The 23,835-nt window shown below is 34.1% G+C and overlaps 2 protein-coding genes across 6 annotated transcripts; one reads left to right on the top strand and one right to left on the bottom strand.

Moving 5' to 3' along the window:
* Positions 1–12,600: 12,600 nt before the first annotated feature.
* Positions 12,601–18,164, bottom strand: LOC104084444 (bifunctional riboflavin kinase/FMN phosphatase-like). 3 transcript variants are annotated; one of them, XM_009588290.4, is made up of 11 exons: positions 18,021–18,164; positions 16,605–16,692; positions 15,779–15,965; positions 14,761–14,891; positions 14,569–14,638; positions 14,409–14,474; positions 13,830–13,984; positions 13,657–13,752; positions 13,220–13,371; positions 13,060–13,143; positions 12,601–12,976 (listed from the first exon to the last, which is right to left on the bottom strand). In XM_009588290.4, exons 2-11 carry the CDS (start codon positions 16,678–16,680, stop codon positions 12,836–12,838), a joined length of 1,158 nt encoding a protein of 385 aa, XP_009586585.1. In that variant the 5' UTR covers positions 16,681–16,692; positions 18,021–18,164; the 3' UTR covers positions 12,601–12,835. The 3 variants fall into 3 exon arrangements, with proteins under 3 accessions (XP_009586585.1, XP_009586586.1, XP_009586584.1); XM_009588291.4 differs by lacking the exon at positions 18,021–18,164 and adding an exon at positions 17,616–17,990; XM_009588289.4 differs by lacking the exon at positions 18,021–18,164 and adding an exon at positions 17,015–17,594.
* Positions 18,165–19,790: 1,626 nt separating this feature from the next.
* LOC104084442 (uncharacterized) lies at positions 19,791–23,225 on the top strand. Of its 3 annotated transcripts, XR_011414014.1 has the most exons (5): positions 19,791–20,103; positions 20,529–20,956; positions 21,091–22,373; positions 22,466–22,829; positions 22,973–23,225. XR_011414014.1 is itself a non-coding variant. In XM_070195625.1 (4 exons), exons 2-4 carry the CDS (start codon positions 22,131–22,133, stop codon positions 23,125–23,127), a joined length of 762 nt encoding a protein of 253 aa, XP_070051726.1. In that variant the 5' UTR covers positions 19,791–20,103; positions 20,529–22,130; the 3' UTR covers positions 23,128–23,225. The 3 variants fall into 2 exon arrangements, 1 of the variants encoding a protein (XP_070051726.1); XR_011414013.1 differs by having other exon boundaries at positions 20,529–22,373.
* The last annotated feature ends 610 nt before the right edge of the window (positions 23,226–23,835 follow it).

Below are 23,835 nucleotides of genomic sequence, written 5' to 3'. Positions count from 1 at the left end.
TTTTCATCACATTTCTCTTCTATTTATAGAAAAAAATTTCGGAATTTTCAGATTTTTATTTTTATTTTTTATTTGTTTTATTTGTTTTATTTTTAATTAAAAAGAAATTTCACTTCCCATTTTTCTTATTTTTTTAAAAAAATAATTCCCGATTTTTCATTACTTTTATTTTTTAATTTATCATTTTTTTACTTTTAATATATTTAAAATCCCACTTTTTTACTTTTCTTTTTTTATTTTCCACTTATTTTACTTTTCTTTTTTTTATTTTCCACTTACTTTTACTTTTTTTAAAAAAAAAAATCTGATACCCTTACTTTTATTTTTTAATTCCAACTTTATTTTACTTTTTATTTTTTAAATTTCCACATTCTTTTACTTTTATTTTTTTAATTTTCCACTTTCTTTTACTTTTTTTATTAAACAATTTCTACCTACTTTTACTTTTACTTTTCAATTTTATATTTCTACTTTTCCTATTTTTTAATTCCCATCCGAAATTTATTTTTTGTTTTTTTTAAAAATAATAATTAATTTTTATTTATTTTCGATTTTTAATTCATTTTATTTAAAAATAAAGATAAAAATAATAATAAAAATAATACTAATAGTAATAATTTACCTTTTAAATTATTAATAGATTATATATATATATATATATATATATATATATATATATATATATATATATATATATATATATATATATATGTAACAAAGCTAAAAATTATATATTAAATTCTGAAAATATTTACATAGTAGAAGGTGATAAAAATTCAAATATAGTCAAAAATTAAGTGCTTACAACTGCCACTCCTTGCTTGGAAACATGAAGAGTTTTCAGGCAAAGACTAGGTGAGCCACGTGTTTGATCAAACTATTATTCAAAAGGAAAAGAAATAAAAGATAGGGTGCAACTGAGTCCTGGTTTTGGACAACCTACATATCCCGGGTTATAGGAGAATCAGGTCGCGTGTAGTTCAAGGAGAATGGTAGAATGATGAGTTGAGGAGTCGAGTGAGGTTCCGTCGAGGCTCCGGTCCGCGGTCCTGCTATTATATCAAAATAAAAAAGAAACTAAACAAGCCTATCAATTATGAGTTACAAGATTTATATCTATGAGTCTTCAGAAACTTGATCTTGAGTCTTGACTGGTTCTTCATGCAGACTCTGATCTAAGCCTTGATGCTCGCTAGCTGTAGGTTCTAGTTCATTGTTCTATAGCTTCTTCTAATCAAAACGGGACTCCAATGCTCGTGGCTTCAGTCATGTCTTAGCATTCAACATCTTTTCAATTACTTTTGCATTTTGGATTCACTTATTTTTTTTCTTTTCTTTTATTCTGAATTGAAACTTCTTCTTTTGGTCATCTCGAACGAAATTTTTCTGCCCCAGTTTGCACTAGGAAAATTTCGTGAGTTATTATAACAAAATTCTAAACTACTTCTTTATTGAAAGCAATAAAAGGTCGGGAGTGGTGTACCTTGAAAATGTCATGTTTTTTTTTTTGGATTGTGTTCTTTTATTGTCAAAAGGATGTCTCAACTAAGGATTGATGTACCTTATGTTGGGAAAATGTGGCCAGGGAATGGGATACCCTATATTGGAAAAGATATCGGGGAATGGTGTACCATGCATTTAAGATCAAATCAACTAGGGAGTGGAGACCCTATGTTGGAAAAAGTAAATAGGTAGTGGAGAACCTATGTCGAAAATAAAATCAACTAGGGAGTGAAGACCCTATGTTGGAAAAGATGACTAGGGAGTTGAGACCCTATGTTTACAATAACATCAACTAGGGAGTGGAGACCCTATGTTGCAAAAGCGACTAGGGAGTGGAGACCCTATGTCTAAAAATATCAACTAGGGAGTGTAGACCCTATGTTGGAAAAGAAACTAGGGAGTGGAGACCATATGTCTAAAAATTATCAACTAGGGAGTGGGGACCATATGTTGGAAAATCATCAACTAGGGAGTGGAGACCCTATGTTTGAAAAGAGACTAGGGAGTGGAGACTCTATGTCTAAAATATTATCAACTAGGGAGTGGATACCCTATGTTGAAAAATCATTAACTAGGGAGTGGAGACCCTATGTTGGAAAAGAGACTAGGGAGTGGAGACCCTATGTCTAAAATATCAATCAACTAGGGAGTGGATACCCTATGTTGGAAAAGCGACTAGGGAGTGGAGACCCTATGTCTAAAATAAAATCAACTAGGGAGTGGAGACCCTATGTTGGAAAAGGCGACTAGGGAGTGGAGACCCTATGTCTAAAAATAAAATCAACTAGGGAGTGGAGACCCTATGTTGGAAAAGTGACTAGGGAGTGGAGACCCTATGTCTAAAAATCATCAACTAGGGAGTGGATACCCTATGTTGAAAAATCATCAACTAGGGATTGGAGACCCTATGTTGGAAAAGAGACTAGGGAGTGGAGACCCTATGTCTAAAATATCAATCAACTAGGGAGTGGATACCTATGTTGGAAAAGCGACTAGAGAGTGGAGACTCTATGTCTAAAATAAAATCAACTAGGGAGTGGAGACCCTATATTGGAAAGGCCGACTAGGGAGTGGAGACCCTATGTCTAAAAATAAAATCAACTAGGGAGTGGAGACTCTATGTTGGAAAAGTGACTAGGGAGTGGAGACCCTATGTTGGAAAAGCGATTAGGGAGTGGAGAGCTTATGTCTAAAAATCATCAACTAGGGAGTGGAGACCCTATGTTGGAAAAGCGACTAAGGAGTGGAGATCCTATATCAAAAATAACTTCAACTAGGGAGTGGAGACTCTATGTTGGAAAAACGACTAGGGAGTGAAGACCCTATGTCTAAAAACATCAACTAGGGAGTGGAGACCCTATGTTGGAAAAGCAGACTAGGGAGTGGAGACCCTATGTCTAAAAACATCAACTAGGGAGTGGAGACCCTATATTGGAAAATCAGACTAGGGAATGGAGACCCTATGTCTAAAAACATCAACTAGGGAGTGGAGAGCTTATGTCTAAAAATCATCAACTAGGGAGTGGAGAACCTATGTTGGAAAAGAGACTAAGGAGTGGAGACCCTATGTCAAAAATAACTTCAACTAGGGAGTGGAGACCCTATGTTGGAAAAACGACTAGGGAGTGAAGACCCTATGTCTAAAAACATCAACTAGGGAGTGGAGACCCTATGTCTAAAAATATCAACTAGGGAGTGGAGACCATATATTGAAAAATCAGACTAGGGAATGGAGACCCTATGTCTAAAAACATCAATTAGGGAGTGGAGACCCTATGTTGAAAAAAAGACTAGGGAGTGGAGACCCTATGTCTAAAATAAAATCAACTAGGGAGTGGAGACCCTATGTTGGAAAAGGCGAGTAGGGAGTGGAGACCCTATGTCTAAAATAAAATCAACTAGGGAGTGAAGACCCTATGTTGAAAAATCGACTAGGGAGTGGAGACCCTATGTCTAAAAATCATCAACTAGGGAGTGGAGACCCTATGTTGGAAAAACGGCTAGGGAGTGGAGACCCTATGTCTAAAAATATCAACTAGGGAGTGGAGACCCTATGCTGGAAAAGCAGACTAGGGAATGGAGACCCTATGTCTAAAAACATCAACTAGGGAGTGGAGACCCTATGTTGGAAAAGAGACTAGGGAGTGGAGACCCTATGTCTAAAAATTATCAACTAAGGAGTGGAGACCCTATGTTGGAAAACTATCAACTAGGGAGTGGAGACCCTATGTTGGAAAAGAGACTAGGGAGTGGAGACCCTATATCTAAAAATATCAACTAGGGAGTGGAGACCCTATGTTGGAAAAGAGACTAGGGAGTGGATACCCTATATCTAAAAACATCAACTAGGGAGTGGAGACCCTATGTTGGAAAATCATCAACTAGGGAGTGGAGACCCTATGTCTAAAAACATCAACTAGGGATTGGAGACCCTATGTTGGAAAAGAGACTAGGGAGTGGAGACCCTATGTCTAAAATAAAATCAACTAGGGAGTGGAGACCCTATGTTGGAAAACGACTAGGGAGTGGAGACCCTATGTCTAAAATAAAATCAACTAGTGAGTGGAGACCCTATGTTGGAAAAGCAACTAGGTAGTGGAGACCATATGTCTAAAAATCATCAACTAGGGAGTGGAGACCCTATGTTGGGTGCCTTTTCTTTTGCATATTGGCTTGTATCAAATGAGAACCCTGTAAATCAGTCCTGCCTTCCCTTCTTTGTCTTAGTTTCAGAACAGAGTTAAACCGAAAAGGATTCAAAGAAAAGCAAACAATGGAATGGACAAATGAATTTAGACAAGAGGTATCCCTTTCGGGGAAAAGAAAAAAGGACTTATCTGGAGTGTATACAGACTTCAATGAACATGACATGCCTCTTGAACTAGATGCCTGATCTGTGTAAACCGTCCAACTCTCAGAAATTCATCACAACTCTTGCTTTGAGACTAAGAAACTTTGCCCAGGACTGTGTTGATGCCAGTGGCTGTGAGGATCCTCTTTTCGATCAGTGGCGCCCTTTGCGGGTTTTCACCAGCTGGCCTCTCTCATTTCTCTTCTCACCATCGCCTTATAGTGCTCTTTGTGAGTTTTCACTAACAAGACTCTCTCATTTTCGAATTTCTCTGCTTACCATCGCCTTATGGTGTCAGTGAGGTTTTCACCAATACGACTCTCTCATTTTATTTCTCTTATTTTGTTGTATCAGATCCGAGTAACTGTATCCTCCCATTTTTGAATCTCTTTGCCGATTGATCGGAAGGACTTGAAAAGGAATTGAGTAAAAAGGATTTGGATTGAATTACAACTTTGGAACCTTTCAGACAAAGCCATAGCCAAACCATTATAACATCTGCCCAGTTTCACTTTTGAGGGAATTTGGGTTTTTGTTTTGATGTGACTGAACCCCAGAGAGAGGCTGCCTACGTATCCTTTCGGAATCAAGTCAAACGTAGTTCAAGGACGAGAACTTTGTTTTTGATTCTCTTTTGTTTTGGTTTTCTTTTCTGTTTTGGTTTCTTCTCTTTCTTTTTCCTTTCCTTTTTTCTCTTTTCTTTTTCATTTTTCATTTCATTTTCTTTGTCCTTTCTTCCCTTTTTTTTTTTTGTATATTTCTTTTTCTTCTCTTTTCATTTTTTTTTCATTCATTTTATTTTTCAATAATGACTTTCGGGTTCCAATGAGGGTAATCAAAGAATGGGAGCCGGTTCAAAAGGGTTTGCAAAGGGTTAAATATTTGGATAGTGAGAAAGAAAGCCTTCTTCATCCTAACCGAAGTACATTAATGCTATATAGATGACCCAACATAGTACCTTTTGACTGCACCTGCATTGACAGTTGTTTCAGGGATATTTTCTTTGATGTGTCCCAAGTACACCGCTCTCTTTTGGCAGTACTCTTGTACAATGTATGGACCTTTCCAACCTGAAGCCAATTTTCCTTTAGTTGTTCCGATTCTTTATTTTATTTCCTTAAACCTATCTTTATTGCATTCTGATTCTTGATTCATTATTTCGAAGTCTGACAGCGTTTTAGGATCGGGGCATGAAGTCCGCAAGCATACCAGGTTATTGAAATCTGTATTTAACAGAACTGAAAAAAGAATAAGAGAAGTGATAAAAGTGACATTCCTCGACAATGAAATATTAATTTCATTTGATTTTGTTCTTTTTTTTTTTTTGATTTCGATTGATTTTTTTTTTTGAATTTTAAAGATAGATGGGTTTACACCGGAAAGTAAGACAATAAAGTAAAACATCCGGATCACACCCTGAGATAATCCGGATGCAGAAAAAAAAGCAAGACTGGCTACTAAGACTCCCGTCTGATAGGGAACTTTCAGGCTTGGCGACCGTTTTTGGCTTTTCCTCTGTCTCGGCAAGGGCTGTAAAGGCCTTCAGTGCCGTATCAAATTCCTCATCTCTCCAATTTCTGTTCATCAAACCCTCCGAACCACTCTGAACGGCATGTGATGTGGCCTTAAAGGCAGCATGACTCAAGATTTGGCTTGTTTTTAAATCATTTTCGACCATCTCCCCAATTTTGATAGCCTCGGCGAACGAATTACCCATTGCATACATCATGTTCTGGAAGTAGTTCGCCTCTTGGGCTTGTAGGAAGACCGTAACCATTTCTGTTTCGTCCATTGGAGGCTTTTCCTTGGTAGCTTGCTTGCGCCATATGACAGCATATTCATAAAAATATTCCGCGGTTTTCTTTGTCAATCTGGACACAAAGTTCTCTTTTTGGATTTTTAACTCTTGCTTTTTTTCTTTCTTTTTTTTTTTAGTTTTTTTTTCGCTCTTTGTTTTTTTTCGCTTTTTTTTGTGGTTATTTTTGTCACTCTTTTCTTTCTTTTTCTTTCTTCTCTTTTTTTTTTCACTCAACTTATTTGATATCAATGATCGAATCCGATGGGGATTGCCTACGTATCATGACGCCGCATGAATCAGATCTTGCGTAGTTCAGAAAGATTAGGAATAAAGTAAATAAACTAACTCTTTTTTTTTTCTGGATTTTGATTTTTTTTTTTTAAATTTTCGAAAGACTTATAAAGAAGAAAGATTTTTTTTTAATTTTGATTTCTTTGTTTTTTTTTGAGAATTTTTGAAAAGAAAGAAAATATTATTTTGGATTTCTTTTTTAATATTTTGGGAGAAAGACTTCTAAAAAAAAGGTAGAAAATATTTTTGGATTTTGAATTGATTTGTTTCTTTTTTCAAATGAAAGACTTCTATAAAGAAATTTTTTTTTTTTTTGGTTTTAAATTTTTTTTATTTGGGATTTTCTAAGGAAAAACTTCTAAAGAATGAATTAAAGAAAAATATTTTTGGATTTTGACCTTTTTTTTTTAAATTTCCAAAAGAAAAACTTCTACAAAAGAAGGAAAAGTTTTGGATTTTATGTGTCAAAGAAAAACTTATAAAGAAGGAATCAAAGGAAAATATTTTTGAATTTTTGAAAATTGGGGCCGGAACCGATGAGGTTTGCCTATGTATCTCATATCCGGTGAGAATCAGACCTGCGTAGTTCGGTCAGAAAAGCATTACCTTTTTAAAAAAAAAATATTTGGCGTATTTTGAAATGATTTTTTTTTTTTTTAAAATGTTGGCAGAGTTTTGGGATTTTCAAATACCTGAATTTTCAGAAATCAGGTAAATTTCTCTTTCTACCCTCACTCTTGGTTTTTCTTGATTTTCTTTCCCTATTATAGAAGACAGTTAACATGTAAGCCGAAACAAATAAATGTACAAGTAGCACGTAACAATGCATCAAGATGGTGTTTTGATTTGGGTACACCTGTCCTAGACGGACCCAACCCCAGTATTGAGTCCCCAAAGTCTAATGTATGTGATGCAAACAAGCGTACCTACTAAGGATCCGGCATGAGGTTATGTCATTCTAAGTTTAAATCCTGGATGTATTGTTCTAGATCTGGATTACCCGAGCGGACAACTCGGGGGGGGGGGGGAGGGGAAGAGGGGGAAGATAGCGTACCGGGAATACAAAAGCTTCACCGGCTTTGCAACTTGTCCGTACCTCGTTCTAAAATTAGGATATGACTCTAACAGAAAAGAAGCCACGCGAAGCGCACGCTTCCCAGAAGATTCAGAAGACTCAGAGAGAAGAGGGTTTCGTAACAGTTTATATACAATTCAATCAATATCAAAGCGGTAAAAAGCGACATTTAGCACATTAGGCCCAAAACATATAGTATCAGAGAATCACAAGAAAGCCAAGCATAACAGTTATTCTAAGATTGAATTCTGAACCCTGAACCAGAGACTCTGGGTTCGTTTCCCCAGCAGAGTCGCCAGAGCTGTCACACCTCCTTTTTCCGGAGGGGATAGGGGATAAGGGGTTTTTTCAATTTAAGTGACATTATTCGAAATGAGATTATTTATTTATTCAGAGTCGCCACTTGAAATAATTTATGGTGTCCCAAGTCACCGGTTTATTTTAGAATCCCAAATCGAGGAAATTTGACTATTATTTTTTGGTCCGCGAATACAGAAGATCGGGTAAGGAATTCTGTTAACCTAGGAGAAGGTGTGAGACACTCCCGAGTTCCGTGATTTTAGCACGGTCGCTTAACAATTAATACTTAGCGTAATTATCTGATTTATTACATGTTTTAAACCTATTGTGCATTTTTGTCTTTTACCGTTTTTTAATATTTATGGAATTTATTTGAACAAGTCGCGATATCGCACACTTGTCGTTTTGGTATACATTGCAAATCGCGCCACGAGAAACGCACCCGCGATTTACAACATATTTATTTTTATTATTATTTGAAGTTATGGTCAAGTCGCGTGAAACGCGCTCTTGAATTGGGGTTTACGTATCATGACTATGCCACAGGAACCGTACCCATAGTCATGATGATTTATTATTAATCGCGCCTAAATCAAGCTACGGTGTTCGAATATTATTCAATTACTAATTTTGACATTATTGTAAGGTCCTGAGGTATGTATATTGTTATGGAGGAAATGAAGTAAATTAATTATAGAAAAAGTTGGCTAGCTTGTGAATGTTTATTTATTTTTGGTCATGTGCAACAATTAGCCTATAAATACGCTAGGGAAGTTCAATTAAAGTCTTACACCAATCATGGCCCAACCTAATCTCTTATAATTTTACTGCTAACCAATATTTGAAATTAGACTAAATTTATGGTAGGAAAAGATAGATACATGCAGGATCAATTTAGTCACTAAGATAGGAGATCAAAATAAAACTAAAGCATGCTAAAATGGAAAGTCATTACTTCATTGAATAAACAAGAAAAGTAACGAATTAATACATATTCATCAATAAAATTATCCATATGAACTACTAAAAAGGACAATAAATTAATCTTAATAAATACTCAACATGAGAATGAATTAATCTTAGCACACTCAGATGCGAACTCGATCATATCATACTCAAAGTTAAATTAAAACAGAGTGACCCAAAATATTAATGAGAAAAAAAAAATAGAAAGAGAAGTGAACCTTTGTATTGATGATTGTGGATTTAAATTACAGCCACTCAATGATCGGATAGCTCTCAACTGGACCCTTCAGACCACGGAAAACTCGAGCGGCAAATCTCAACTTGCAACCTCAATCGACCTTGCAAAACTGACGATTTAGTGGCTATTTTTGGAGCTTTTTTTTTGAGGGGGATGGCTCAAAAGTGATCAAGGGCTGGTGGTTTTTGGTGGTGAAGCTACTGAATTTTTCGAAAGAAAGCCGAAGAAAGAATGACACGAGTAGAAATTTCTTTATCCTAAAATAAGAAAATAATTTTTTCTCAATTCCTTCCTCCCTATTTTTTCCTTTCTCTCCTCCTCTTTTTTCAATCACATTTCTCTTCTATTTATAGAAAAAAATTTCGGATTTTTTAGATTTTTTTGTTTTATTTTTATTTTTTATTTTTTAAATTTAAAAGAATTTCCACTTCCCATTTTTCTTATTTTTTTTTAAAAAAATAATTCTCCACTTTCCTTTACTTTTATTTTTTAATTTATCACTTTTTTTTACTTTTAATATATTTAAAATCCCACTTTTTTTACTTTTTTTTTATTTTTCACTTATTTTACTTTTATTTTTTTATTTCCCACTTACTTTTACTTTAAAAAAAAAAATCAGATACCTTTACTTTTATTTTTTAATTTCAACTTTATTTTACTTTTTATTTTTTAAATTTTCACATTCTTTTACTTTTATTTTTTTTTATTTTTCTACTTTCTTTTACTTTTTTTATTAAATAATTTCTACCTACTTTTACTTTTACTTTTTAATTTTATATTTCTACTTTTTCTGTTTTTTAATTCCCATCCGAAATTTGTTTTTTTTAAAAAATAATTAATTTTTATTTATTTTCAATTTTTAATTCATTTTATTTCAAAATAAAGATAAAAATAATAATAAAAATAATACTAATAGTAATAATTTATATATATATATATATATATATATATATATATATATATATATATATATATATATATATATATATATATATATATATATATATGTGTGTGTGTGTGTGTGTGTGTGTGTAACAAAGCTAAAAAATATATATTAAATTCTGAAAATATTTACATAGTTGAAGGTGATAAAAATTCAAATATAGTCAAAAATTAGGTGCTCACAACACTCAATTTTGTTGAAGCACATATCTTCAACTCTCGTTGATGCACTTTGTCATCAACACCCTATTTTTGTTGAAGCACATGTCTTCTACTCCCATTGATGCACTTTGTCACCAACACTCGATTATGTTAAAGTACCTGTTTTCAACTCCCGTTGATGCACTTTGTCACCATCCGTTGATTCACTTTGTCATCAACACCCAATTTTTGTTAAAGCACGTAATCAACTTTCAACTTTTTTAAACCCCTCTCCAACTTTTAGAGAAGAGTTTCTTCCACTTGTGCCATATTTGTTTGCACCTCTTTATACTTGCTTTTTTTCTTGAATCTGTTTTAAAACTTTTCATCGAATAGTCTAATTCTGTTGACAACTATCTATAATTTTGCCAAAATATTTTTTTGGCAAGATGAGCGGCACACATTGGCTAGCGTCACCCGCCAGCAGCGGAAGCTACTTGATTCTCTCTCAAGATCATAGAAATTCAGATACCAATACGAAAGAAAATATTTTATTATTAATCTTTGAAAGCTCTCTACAATTCTTTATTTCCTCCACAAATCTCCACACAAAAAATAAGCTACTAATATGAATTATAACCTATTTATAATAGTATGAAATCTATTTTAACTAGAAATATAAAAATATATTCGTATATTAATTATGGCTACAAATCCTATTTAGATATGAATTAAATTAACTAAATCCTAAATAATTAAGGTTTCCTGCTACAATTTTGAATTAGTTTCCAACGGTCACGACTTAGACGTACGAAAAGAAATTTGTCTCGACTATGTCTTTACTAAAAGTTTGAATTTCGTCTCACATAATTTTGACTCACCTTATTAACTTCATCCAATTATGTGTTTTGCAAGAGTTATAAGGTGAATGTTTCCTACTTCAGAAGAAATAGAGTTCTTCGACGTTCATTGGTATAACTCATAAATCTGTTCTTGTTGTATATTCTATAAGAACAAGTTTTTTGTTTTTGGAATATTCCAGAAATCTTAAGCACTTGAGTGATTCTCTTTTTTGGTAAATATTGTGAAGTATTCTCTTGAATTTTTTCCCAATTATGCTTACTCTCTTTTGTATTCATCTTAGCAACTCTTTTTTTCTTTTTCCATGGAGATATGTTTGATTAATCAAACATATTATTAATTTACTTTTAAAAAAAAACTTGTTCCTCAATTTTCGCACTATCCAATGTCTGATCATAGTGAGTTAATGAGATTTCCCTTAGAGAGTCTCAATTGCAATATTTCTAGTACTAAAGTCTACTTTGATAACTTGTTTACTATCTTTCTTCAGCCATGTCTAAAGAGATAGGATTCCGTATTAGATTATTCTCCTAAATAAAAGATACTTAAGATACTTGAGATCTAGCTTTAATAATGTACATTCCATATTCGATTGTTCCCCTAAATAAAAGAAATGACGAAGAAATGACCTTATAAGTGACAAAAAGAAAAAAAACATTTTATTTACTAGTGAATCCTCCAGCTGCTCATCAAAGTCACCAAGTAATTGCATTTGTGTCCAAGGATGAAACTAGCACAGTAGAGAAGACGAAGTAAACCTGTATTTAGGGCAGTCAAATTTGGCTCAAACCCAAATGACTCGCCCAACCCGTCCAAGGTTGGGCTGGTTATTGACTTGCTCATTTGTTGAACGCAACGCATCTTGACCAAACCCATCTCAACCCATTTAAAGTATGACTAATTTTTAACCTAAATTGATCCATGATTAACTTTGCCAAAATATCTTAGTAATTATTTTTTGTTTGCTATGTTATATATGACCATAACAAAAAAAATATTAGTTAGTAATTATACAATTCATAAGAAAACAACATATATTAAGTAAAGTTTGATAAGAGTTGGGCGGGTTGGGCTATGATCCAAGTTTTAGTCCATCTTAGCACAAGTAATTGACCCGCCCCAAATTGGCCAAACCGCCTATTTGACACCCCTAAATGTATTCAATTTCAATCAAGAAATTGAAGAAGATGTGGCCCAATGAGATAAACCTTAACCGTGCTTTAAGCAGTGACTTATTTAAATGTTTTTCGTCCTCTGCACATTATAGTGTTGTAGCCTCTCTCACAGGTAGAGCACCATCCTTTGCCAAATGATTGAGAAGGAAGAAAATCATTGGCAATATCCAAAAAAGTGAACTTTTGAGCTCCTTCACTAAAATGCAAATAGAATACTAGCAATGCTCCATATTACTACTTGTCATAACAAACTGCATTCAATCCAAAATATTTGCCAATAAGTGGTAATTTAAACAAACTTTTGATGATTATGACAAGGAAATGTCTTTCTTAAGAGGTGTTTAAAAATATCAAAAATAATATTGGCCGAATAGTCGGTAGCCTCATGCTATGAACATCCTTGATAGTCACTAACCTCATGCTATGAAGGATTTTACTGAATTGAAAGAACATCATTGATAGTCACTGGCCTCATGCTATGAAGGATTTTACTGAATTGAAAGAACATCCTTTATAAACACTACTTGGTTAATATTATTCTGAATAGTTATAAAGTCAATTATTACATTTTTTTTGTATATAGAATTCCATGCAGTTGACAGAAATTCTTCTGCTATAATTCTGACTGCACCAGGAAACAGGGCAAATGCAATCCCAATCAGAAACACCAATGAATTCCAACAATCTTCAAAGATCAATTGTCCTGATGCAAAGAGATTTTAAGGTATGGATCGTCCCTGTACTTCAAGTATTGAGGAAGTTCGAGAGCTCTTTCTGCAATCTTCATGTCCTCGTGAATCTTGGCTATCAAGGCTTCAAGTGATGAAAAGTTGACCTGTAATATTGCAAATAGTCGGTAATATGAGCAAGTGCTTTCAGAAAGAAAAAAGAAAAATAAGTGTAACTAGGCCACAATACCTCCGGCCGTATATAGCCCGCAACAACTAGGTGCAATTCCTCACCATAAAAGTCCTCATTGAAGCCATGAAGCAACCATGGCTCCTAAAAAGTAAAGTTGTCTTCAACAAACCAAAAAAAATCAAGAATAAGCAAGAAGCATATGTCACGACACACTTACTATAGCTTTCTCTGTGTTATTAAAATATGGATTCCAACCAATGCTCATGACCATCTTGTAAACACCACGAGCTGATAATCCTGCCCATCCAAAATATACACCCGTTGGATGTTCTGAAAGAAGGGCTGAATAACCTTCTGGGGATAAATTAGCTGAAAAAATATTTGATACCATAAGAATAGAAAAAAACATCAAACTGTTAGGTCATACAAGGCAAGAAAATAATCTTTCAAGCCCATCTAACAATTGTATATGTTCGAATGCAAATAACACATTGACATAAAATCAGAATCTCTGATATGATAGGTTCACAAGAAACTAAAATTCCAATAGCAAACTTATGTGAAATTCTAACAGCCACTCACTTCAAGCGAATACAGATACTGAGTCAAGCATTTATATTAGCCATTCAGCAGAAAGAATAACGACGAGTATACCTGTGGGGATCCCAAGAACTTTTGAGCCGCGCCCAAATCCCTTAATGACAGGACCACCTATATACCAAGGTTCTAAAGACAAAGTACCTTCTATTCCTGCATATGCTTCCAGTCAAAAATTGAAAGAGAAATCAAGTACACTCAATACAAGTAAAACATTCATAAAGTCTTACTATCTTGAAATGCAGGTAATCCCCACTTTTCTAGTTGCAAATCTAGAAGAGAAGTGATCACTTCATCAGCGGAAGTATAACTATGAGACTGCTTTGCAAGAGATGGTACAGCAACAACTGCCATTCCAGCAGCCTTACCAGCAGTGACACCTGGTCTAACATAGATATCTGGTCGAGTTAACTTTCACTAAGTTTTGAGATAAACGATCTACATCCAATTCAAAACTAATATGGACTTAAGAGAGTAAAGGGCCATATTTCATCCTAGAAAATGCAAAAGCGATGACAAGGAATTTTAAACCTCATTATCCATGAAATAAAAAATAAATCTAATAACTATAGAAATTATAAATTATGATATCAGAAGTTAGTAGCTAACGTTATTCAGTCCTATGCTGATATCCATCTTAACATGTGTAAATTTGAGCTGAGCATGATAAACTCAAACAAACCCCTCAATGTCTTCTAAGGAGAAAAACACCCCACTGATACCCTTCTTTTTCTTCCTTCTTTTGACCAGTAGTTAGATTTTCTAATGTGCTCCTGATATATACATAATCTTTGAAGATAAAAACTCACATTGAATCTTCAATGATAAGAAAGCTGGATGGATCCATGTTGAGTCTTTTAGCTGCTTCAAGAAATCTTCCAGAAGAAGATATACAAGAGTTAATTCAACATCCATAATACCAGATTATGAAATGAGAAGGACAAAGATAAACAATTCATCCAGTTTTACATTTCCGGAGATGGCTTTCCAGCTTTCACTTCGTCTCCTCCAACAATGGCTGAAAATGATTCTTTCCATCCTGAAAATAATAAAGAATATCCCAATCAAAGCATCAAGCATAAATGCTACCTTACATGTTGGACTGGCACAAAATACCTTCACAAGGAAAGAAATACCTCTAACTATATTTTAAAACCCTACCCTGATGATGAAAAATTTTGGTCTCTATGTTAGACCGAGAAGAATTTGAAACCAATGCCATGGGTACACCATGACCACTCAAATGGTTAATCAACCGATTGGCCCCTGGAAGAGCTTTGATATTGCGCCACCTATATCAAAATGATTAACAAAGTTCTATAAGAACTTTGGACTGGAAAGTATCTGCAGAATACAATAGATATACAAGTTCCACAACTATATAGCAGAAGCTCTCGCAAGCAATCAGAGAATGAAAAACAGAATTTTACTAGCTCAAAGAAAAGAATTCTAAAGGTAACACCAATCCAACATTGCTTTCACTCTCAGCAAGAGCCAAGAAAATCATGTTCCTCAAACTAACTCTACCAAAGATGAGGTGATCACCCTTATTCCTCCTACCCGCCCCAACCCCCCAAACAGAAGAACAAAAGAAAAGGGAAAAACTTCACTCCATTTATTAAAAACCAACAAGTTCAATATACAAGAAACACAGATGATCGACGAACAAACAAAACATAATCATTTCTTTTTCTTTTTCTAATAGTTAATGTAGCTCCATTCTTTCATTCCTCTTTTTTCCCTTTATTTCTTTTGGTGATCTTTTTTTCTAATCAATAAATAAATATCACCAAAAGCAAAAAAGATAAAAAGAAAGAAACATGTATATTTGCATTTTCTAAATTGGAGATCAAAACTTGGTTCCCCTATTAGCAATTCTCCACAATATAATTACCACATGTACCTACTTAATTTTCAATAAGGGTTTTGAACAAAACGAACACCCCAAAACTCTGTTCTCTAGTCCTATCTTCTCTACTAACTAATTTGCAATCTATCATCCAAACAGCATACTGTTTTACTTTGTAACATTATCCTTAACATCCATTAATAGGATTTAAGGAAAAGAGTCTGCCTATTAATATTTTAGTGTGAATAATCCTCCAATAGTCTATTCAATTTCAGTTTGTAGCAATCAATAAATAGAAAGGAAATGAAACTATTTTTGCTGGTTTCTTACTGGTCAGAGAGCATTGGGTAAAATTGTGAAAGAAATTCATCTGTTGATAATGGGAGCCCATAATCTTCGACAACTGCAGCTGCAGCTTCTGTAGGGGTTTTCCCGACTATTTTAGGAGCTTCTCTCCCATCCCATTGCTTTCCATACTTAACTATGAAAGCCTTTAAAATCTCGCTCACAACACCATCTGTCAGAATAAAGAGATCAAATTAAAATTGGAAAACATGAGGGTAATAAGAAACGCAAATGCCCACAGGGAAGACATTGGCAATATAAAGTTTGATCCTATGCAGCAGTAAACTCTACAATAGTATGGTATTTCTGTCACACAAAAGGGACTTCACAATTATATAATCATTATCTTTGAGAGCCAGAGTGCATCTCAAATTCTGCTTAGAAGTTCCAAATAGTTGCTGGTACACTAAGCATTAAGGGATCTCATATTAAGCATATTCTCAAACAAGATAATTTGATGAAAGAACTTCAAAACAATAAAAAACTTTTACTACAATCTATTCTACACGTAAGTAAAGATTACAACAGTCAAAGATAGTGGAATTGGGAATATCTTTATCAAAAATTTCAAAGTTTCCAAGCATTTCATATTGCTATTGGACAATGTAAAATTGGAAGGAAATGAAAGGAACTCCGGCTTATGATTTTGAATATTGGAGTAGAAGTTCATAGTTATGAAGAACAAATACCATGAATGATTTAGGAGAATGGCCAAGAAAATAATTTTAGAAATGTAAGGTCAATATTCTCAACAGAAAAAAATATTGTTCTCATAAAAAGTGTAAAGTCAAACAAGACTAGCACTACCAACCTGTATTAAGAAGTGTACCATCCAAATCAAGGATGACACCAGAAACTAGCTTCTTCAAAGTTCGTTCAACAGACATCAAGAGCAATATCTGCCACGTAGAAACAGAAACCTATGTTCACGTTATGTGAATATGAGATATACTCGCACATTAATAAAGCTAAATATATGAATTTAATCTTGAAGTCAAATGTAGACATAAAATCAATATACAAACATTTGTGTATCATGATTGCATCAAAAGTAACGCTACTATTGCTTGGAATTCATTTTACGTTTCCTGGTCACCATCAAAACTGTGTAAGTCCATAATGGGCATGAGGAATATAAGCAGTCAATATTAGGACGAAATATATATTAACTTTGCATCCCACATACATAAAGAATCATGTCAAAGTAATAAACATAGATACCTTTGTAGACTTTGAACTCATTCTGACACCATATTGCTCATCCCCAACTAGGGATGTCAAAGGGACAAGTCGAATAAAATTTGGACCGGCTAAAATGGATTTTGGTAGAACAAAGTTAAGATCCAACACACCCAAAGTTTACTCGAGTCAATACGGGTTGGTTAATTTGGACCAAATAAAAGGGCATAACCCAACCCAACCAACGCATAAGTCTTACGTACACTAAGCTGAGATTTATAGAATTTCAATGTAACAACCTCCGGTTTGGCCCAAAAGAGTTCAGCTTGCTAACAAAAATTACTCCTTAAAAGAGTTAAAATGGAAAGGAGCAAATAAACTATAAACCTGACATATAGTTATCAACTTTTGCTAAGACATTCACAAACAATCTGTCTTTCTGTATGACTAAGAATAGAGAAAATTGTATTCATAAGATTGAAGCTCCTCCCCCAAATTAAGAAACTCTTAATAATGAAAGTTCAGGTCATAGCTAATTTTGAGTATCACCGGAAACGAGTTGTGTCGTGTGTGATTAATCTACCAGGTAAGAAAGTAAATGGAAAATTTTAAACATTATCAACCAATAAAGTATCAAATTCACCTAAATATGCAATTGTAGTCAGTCTTCTTCTTCTTTACCAAACAGTCGAGCTATCTCAAGGAGATTTTTTTAAAAAATAAAGTAATAATTTATTGATGTTGTGGATAATTGTTCTGATACAAAAATACGGTTCTGCACTCAATAGCTAACAGAAACCGTAAAAGTTTACTAAAAACAAAGATTTGCCCCGAACAGAGCCACATCCCAGTTAAAGCTCGTAATCTAAACTTAATGTGAAATTAGATCCTTGATGTGAAAAATAATGATTACTCCAGAAGACGATAAGAAGTGGGAAAAGAGCAAGTACGAATTAAGAAGAGAAAATTGAAACAAATCGTCAATTATTTGGTATAAGCATCGATAAATGCAAAAGGCAAATCCCAAATGAGGAGTAAAAAGAAAAACCTGAGAATTTAATATAAGCTTAGACGAGGCCTTTAGAAGAATTCAATGTAGTAGTAAATTAACTCATGAATGAATGTATAATTGCCAATTAAGTGAGTTTTTTTTTTGGTATGAGAAATTTAATGTCACTATTGTCAGAGTGGTGCATGCCTTTCTATTTAGTGAAATTCAATGTCAGAGTAATGCATGCCAATAAGTGAAATTTGGACACGTCACAAGATTACATATTTACATTACATCTGAGGTGTCAAAGTTAACACCTTTATATATTATTCACACAGAAAATCAGTTACAATCACAAAAACAGAAAGTGTCTTTCCAATTTTAATTTGTACCCCAACAGTACATTTAAAAATACATCAATAACATACCTAGTATTATTACACATCATGGGATCTGGGAAGTACATTTAAAAACAACAAAACTATATTTTCCGAAAAGCATAGAAGCAGCTCTTTAAAAGAAATTGTATCACCATCGATGAAATGCGATAAGTAAAACTTTTACTCACCGGCTATTGTCACACCTCCTTTTTTTCGAGGGGATATAAGATTTTTTCAATTAAATTGACATTAATCGAAATGATATTATTTATTTAATTCTGAGTTGCCACTTGGAATAATTTATGGTGGTGTCCTAAGTCACCAGTTTATTTTAAAATCCCAAATCGAGGAAATTGACTCTATTTATGGTCCGCGAACACAGAAGACCGGGTAAGAAATTATGTTAACCAAGGAGGTGTGAGGCACTCCCGAGTTCTATGGTTTTAGCATGGTCGCTTAACAATTAATACTTGGCCTAATTATCTGATTTATTACCTGTTTTAAACCTATTGTGCATTTTACCTTTGACCGCTTTTAATTATGTATTTAAACCGCTTTTTAGTATTTATGGAGTTATTTCTTGAACAAGTTACGATGTCATACATTTGTCGTTTGGGTACATATTGTGAATCGCATCACGTGAAACGCACCCGCGATTTACAATATATTTATTTTTATTATTATTTGAAGCTATGGTCGAGTCACGTGAAACGCACACTCGAATTGGGGATTATATATCATGACTTTACCATGGGAATCATACTCATAGTCACGATGATCTATTTATACGCGCCTAAAGTAAACTACAATTGTTCATGAATCAATTAATTTTCTAAGGTTTGAGATTGCTTGTGAAGGGCACAAATTATGGAAACATAGAGTCATAATTGCAACAAGTGGTCATTGTGGCAGTGAATTAGCCTGAAATTGTCATGTGTGCGCTCACATTCGTAGGAACTGTACTAACATTTTAGACCATAAAAATCTTTAAGACAGCCACACCATAGGCTTTTAATTATCTAGTCATTGCACAAGCATGAGCACACTTGAGGGAGTATTCTGATTAGCGCTAAGCATCCCTTAATCATTGAGCTCAACCGAACTTTATGATTAAAACAAGCATAGTGACTAAAAACAACATTAGTTCGTCTACTGTCCATCTTTTGCATTTTTAATTGTACATTGAATACATGTAAACAACAGCCTCAATTTCTCCTTTTATGATAAACAAACAATCGGTTAACTTCATACAAATCGGATCATAACCCTTCCATTGAACTAAACATGGTTCATAAAGCAGACATCACATATTATCTTTATACATCGTGTCCGGATTATGATTTTAAGATCAGAATTAACTTTAAATTTATTAAATTCAACAAATCTAGCATTCATAAATCTGTCATTATCACAACCAAGCAAACTAACATACGGGTTCAAACCAGTATTTTAAAAGGCGTTTTTGGGGCAAGCCCCGGGGCGATGAAGGGGGGCGAAAGTCTCGTAAGGCGTACGCCCAGAAGTCCGGGACGTACGCCTGGGTGAGTTTTTTGGTTGAGGCGTTAGCCCAAGAGACATCTTTTTAAAAAAGGAATTAAAAATATTAAATTTAAAAGTAAACTTTTTAATATTGCTAAAAGCCCTAAATTAGAAGTCTTTTCCAATTCATTCCGCTAGTCTGCCTCTGCCAAGAGCAAGATTTATCACTTTTTTTTTTGCAACAAAAAACTTCATTCTCCTCCGTACATCAAATTCAACAGGTTTGTTCCTTCCTCCATGTAAAATCTTTATTATTTTGAACTCATTACTTTCCTCTCTTTTTATATTTCACTGTTAATTTGTAAATATGTATGTAATTAGTTTTTCAAGTTCAGTGTTTCTGCTGCTCTTTCAAAATATAATATGGGATTATAAGAGTGCGTGCTTCTATATGTATTGATTAGATTTATGAGCAAGTGGGTATGTTGATTGTTGAATAACTTTGATTTTTATATATGAAAATTAGAATTTGATTGTTGTCGAGGAAACATGGAATCTTTTTCAATTTATGTTTAATTATTTATCTTCATGAGTAGTTCACATTCTACAAAGTAAAAGATCCCTTTTTCATGTCTAAATCTTTAATTTTGCTTTACAAAATAAAAATGACAAAATTAAGATTTTTAAATCATTTTTGTTGTAGTAGCACCCTAGCAGGTGAACTCTTCAAAATCAAAACTTGCAGAAAATGGATGAAGGGGAGTCTGAAGATGTGAGCAAAAAAGATCCTGCCTGGAAGTATACAATCTCAAATCAGGAGAAAATTTTCTTTAGGTGTAGGTTTTGCACCCAAAAATGTAGCACTATCAACCGATTGAAATATCATTTAGCAGGTACTCGTAAAGGAATGAAGCCTTGTCCCAAGGTTCCTGCTGATGTAGGAGAAGAATGTAAGAAAGCATTACTGGAGTTGAAAAATTCAAAAGCTAGGCGAAATACTACTATAGAAGAAATCCGAATTGCTGCAACTGGAGGAAGTAATATTGGTGGTGAGTCTGGTACCTCATCATGTAATAACGCTTTATCACCAAAGCCCAGAGGTCCCACAGATAATTTTATTAATTCTCAAGCTAGGTAAGCTACTTTGAATTCTAAATGGAAAAAAGAGGAAAGAAAATTAGTTTGTCAGCAGATTGGTCGATTTTTCTTCTCAAGTGGAATATCGTTTAATGTTGCAAATGATCCTTACTATTTGTCGATGTCTGAAGGAGTAGCAAACTTTGGGCCAGGTTTTCAGCCTCCAACAATGCATGAGCTAAGAACATGGATACTAAAAGAAGAGGTTGCCAACTTTAACAGGATGCTAGAAGAACACAAAAATTCATGGAAGCAATATGGTTGTTCTATAATGTCAGATAGTTGGTCGGATGGGAAAAGTAGATGTTTCATCAACTTTCTTGTGAATAGCCCCACATGTACTTTTTTTCTAAGATCTATTGATGCGTCTGATTCAATAAAAAGTGGTGAGATGCTTGCATCGCACTTGAATAAACTTGTAGATGATGTTGGGGAGGGAAATGTGGTTCAAATGATATATGATAATGATTCGAATTTTGTCAATGCTGGAAAAAGGATAATGGAAACTCGACCTCATATTTATTGGACCCCATGTGCAGCACACTGTATTGATCTTATGTTAGAGGATATAGGTAAGTTGAAAATTCATCAAGAGACACTCAAAAGGACAAAAGATGTGGTAAAGTTAATTTATGGGCATACTTGGGTATTGGATTTGATGAGATCTTTCATGAAGAATCATGAACTTCTTCGTCCTGCTGTCACTCGTTTTGCTACTGCATATTTGATTCTTCAAAGTATTCAAAAACAAAAACAAGCCCTTCGATCTATGTTCTCTTCCGAAGCTTGGAATACTTTTACTTGGGCTAAGAAACATGAAGGAGTGAAAACAAGAGCTACTGTTCTATTTGATCAAACTTTTTGGCCTCATATTGCTTACTGTGTGAGGAGTGTTACTCCTTTAGTGAGTGTTCTAAGAGAAGTTGATTCAGAAGAGCAGCCTTGTATGGGATATATGTATCATTTAATGACTAAGGCTAAGGAAAATATAGCTCTTAATTGTGGTAATTACGAAAGAAAGTATGGTCCCATTTGGAAAAGAATTGATGAAAGATGGTCGAGCCAACTTTATCGTCCACTACATGCTGCGGGGTATTATTTGAATCCACAATTGTGATTTGAAGATAGGTTTTCTAATAAGTTTGAAATCAAGCAAGGTTTATATGGCTGCATGGAACGCATGTTAAATTATAATGAGAGATTAAGAGTGGATATCCAGTTAGATTCTTATGATCACTTGAGAGGCGATTTTGGGAGCCAGTTAGCCATGGATTCAAGGAAGATGCGATCTCCTGCTGATTGGTGGATGCGCTTTGGTGGTCGAACTCCAAAGTTGACAAAATTTGCTATTCGTGTCTTAAGTCTCACTTGTAGCTCCTCGGGTTGTGAAAGAAATTGGAGTACCTTTGAGTCGGTAAGTATTATACTTTTATTTTATTAGTTTAGTATTTGTGTTTCCTATATGATGATAACTTAAATCTTCTTTTTTTCCCCAACATTTGCTAGATTCACACAAAAAAAAGAAATAGGCTTGAGCATTGCAGGATTAATGCTCTAGTTTATGTAAGATATAATACAAGATTAAGAGAGCGGAGCATCAAAAGAAAAATGCAGAAGATTGATCCTATTTTAGTTGATGAAGTTGATTCGGATGATGAATGGATTACTGAAAAAGAAGATCATGTACTTCCTGAAGAACCTTCGTGGCTTGACGAAGAGAACTTATTTGATGTTGATTTTATTAAAATGATGCCATGTACTCCATATGAGGATGAGCTTATTCACGATCTTACAATTGATGTTGGTGGTATACAAAATACAACTGAATCAGGTCCTTTTAACAAAAAGCAGAAAGCAATTGAGACTTCAGGTAACTATATAGTATACATTGTCAACTTTTATTGCACTAGCTCAACTCTTTTTCATACGTGTATCAACTTTTGTTATCAAAAGAAAATATATTGATGTAACAGTAATACTAATGAAAAGATGCATATTTTTCTTTATTCTAAGATATACAGAGAGGCTATTCTTCTACACAAGTTCAGAGAGAGGAAGGACTACAAGACGTGGTGATTCTTGACGAAGCAAGATGGACTAATACAAATACTTTGAATTTGAATGACGATGGGGATGAGATGCTTGCATCGCACTTTGATAGCGATTGACCGTAACAAACCTTGTCCCTCTTTTTTTCTTTCTTTTGATACTTTTGTATCTGAGTAATTGTATGGAAAGAATAAAGAAGCTTTCATCTTGTTTTGGAGAGGGATTTAGCAGTATCATTTTATTTATAGTTTTTTTTTCAAATTTCTATGCAATTTTATCCGTTTAACAATTATTTTTATAATTATATTAATTTATACAATATTAAAAATTAAATACCGCTTACGCCCCGAGTAGGCAACAGAATTTGCATTAGCTTTCATTCCATTAATCCAAATACTACAATCTTAGGAATATATGTGTAGCTGTTTGAAGCAAGAACAAAAAAATAACTTGGACAGAAAGCCAAATAAAGGCGAGATGCTTCAAATTGGAGTCCAGCTTCAGCAGAAATCAGCGATTCGGACTTCGAACAACACTTATAGGAACCCAGGAAGAGTTTTTTTAAAGCTTTAAAGTTTCCAGCAACCCATTAGAATTCAAATCTTCATGGAAATCTCCACTTCTCTTTCTGTTTTTCGAAGCTTTTGTTTCTCAAATCTGATTTTTGAAATTAGAAAATCCAAGCTCTGTTTTCAGATGCTCTCCCTCCGTGTATCCATGGGTGCGTGTGCATGGGTCTTTAATGAGAGAGAGATCAGCGAGAGGAGTATGTGTGTGATCAAATGAGAGAGTGAAGGAGGAGGAGAGGCGGCTAGGGTTCTTTTAGG

The sequence above is a fragment of the Nicotiana tomentosiformis genome, chromosome 2, assembly GCF_000390325.3.
Source record: "Nicotiana tomentosiformis chromosome 2, ASM39032v3, whole genome shotgun sequence".
Taxonomy (NCBI): Eukaryota; Viridiplantae; Streptophyta; class Magnoliopsida; order Solanales; family Solanaceae; genus Nicotiana; species Nicotiana tomentosiformis.
The sequence above is the reverse complement of the archived record's forward strand: the minus strand, read 5'-3'. Positions and strand labels throughout refer to the sequence as shown.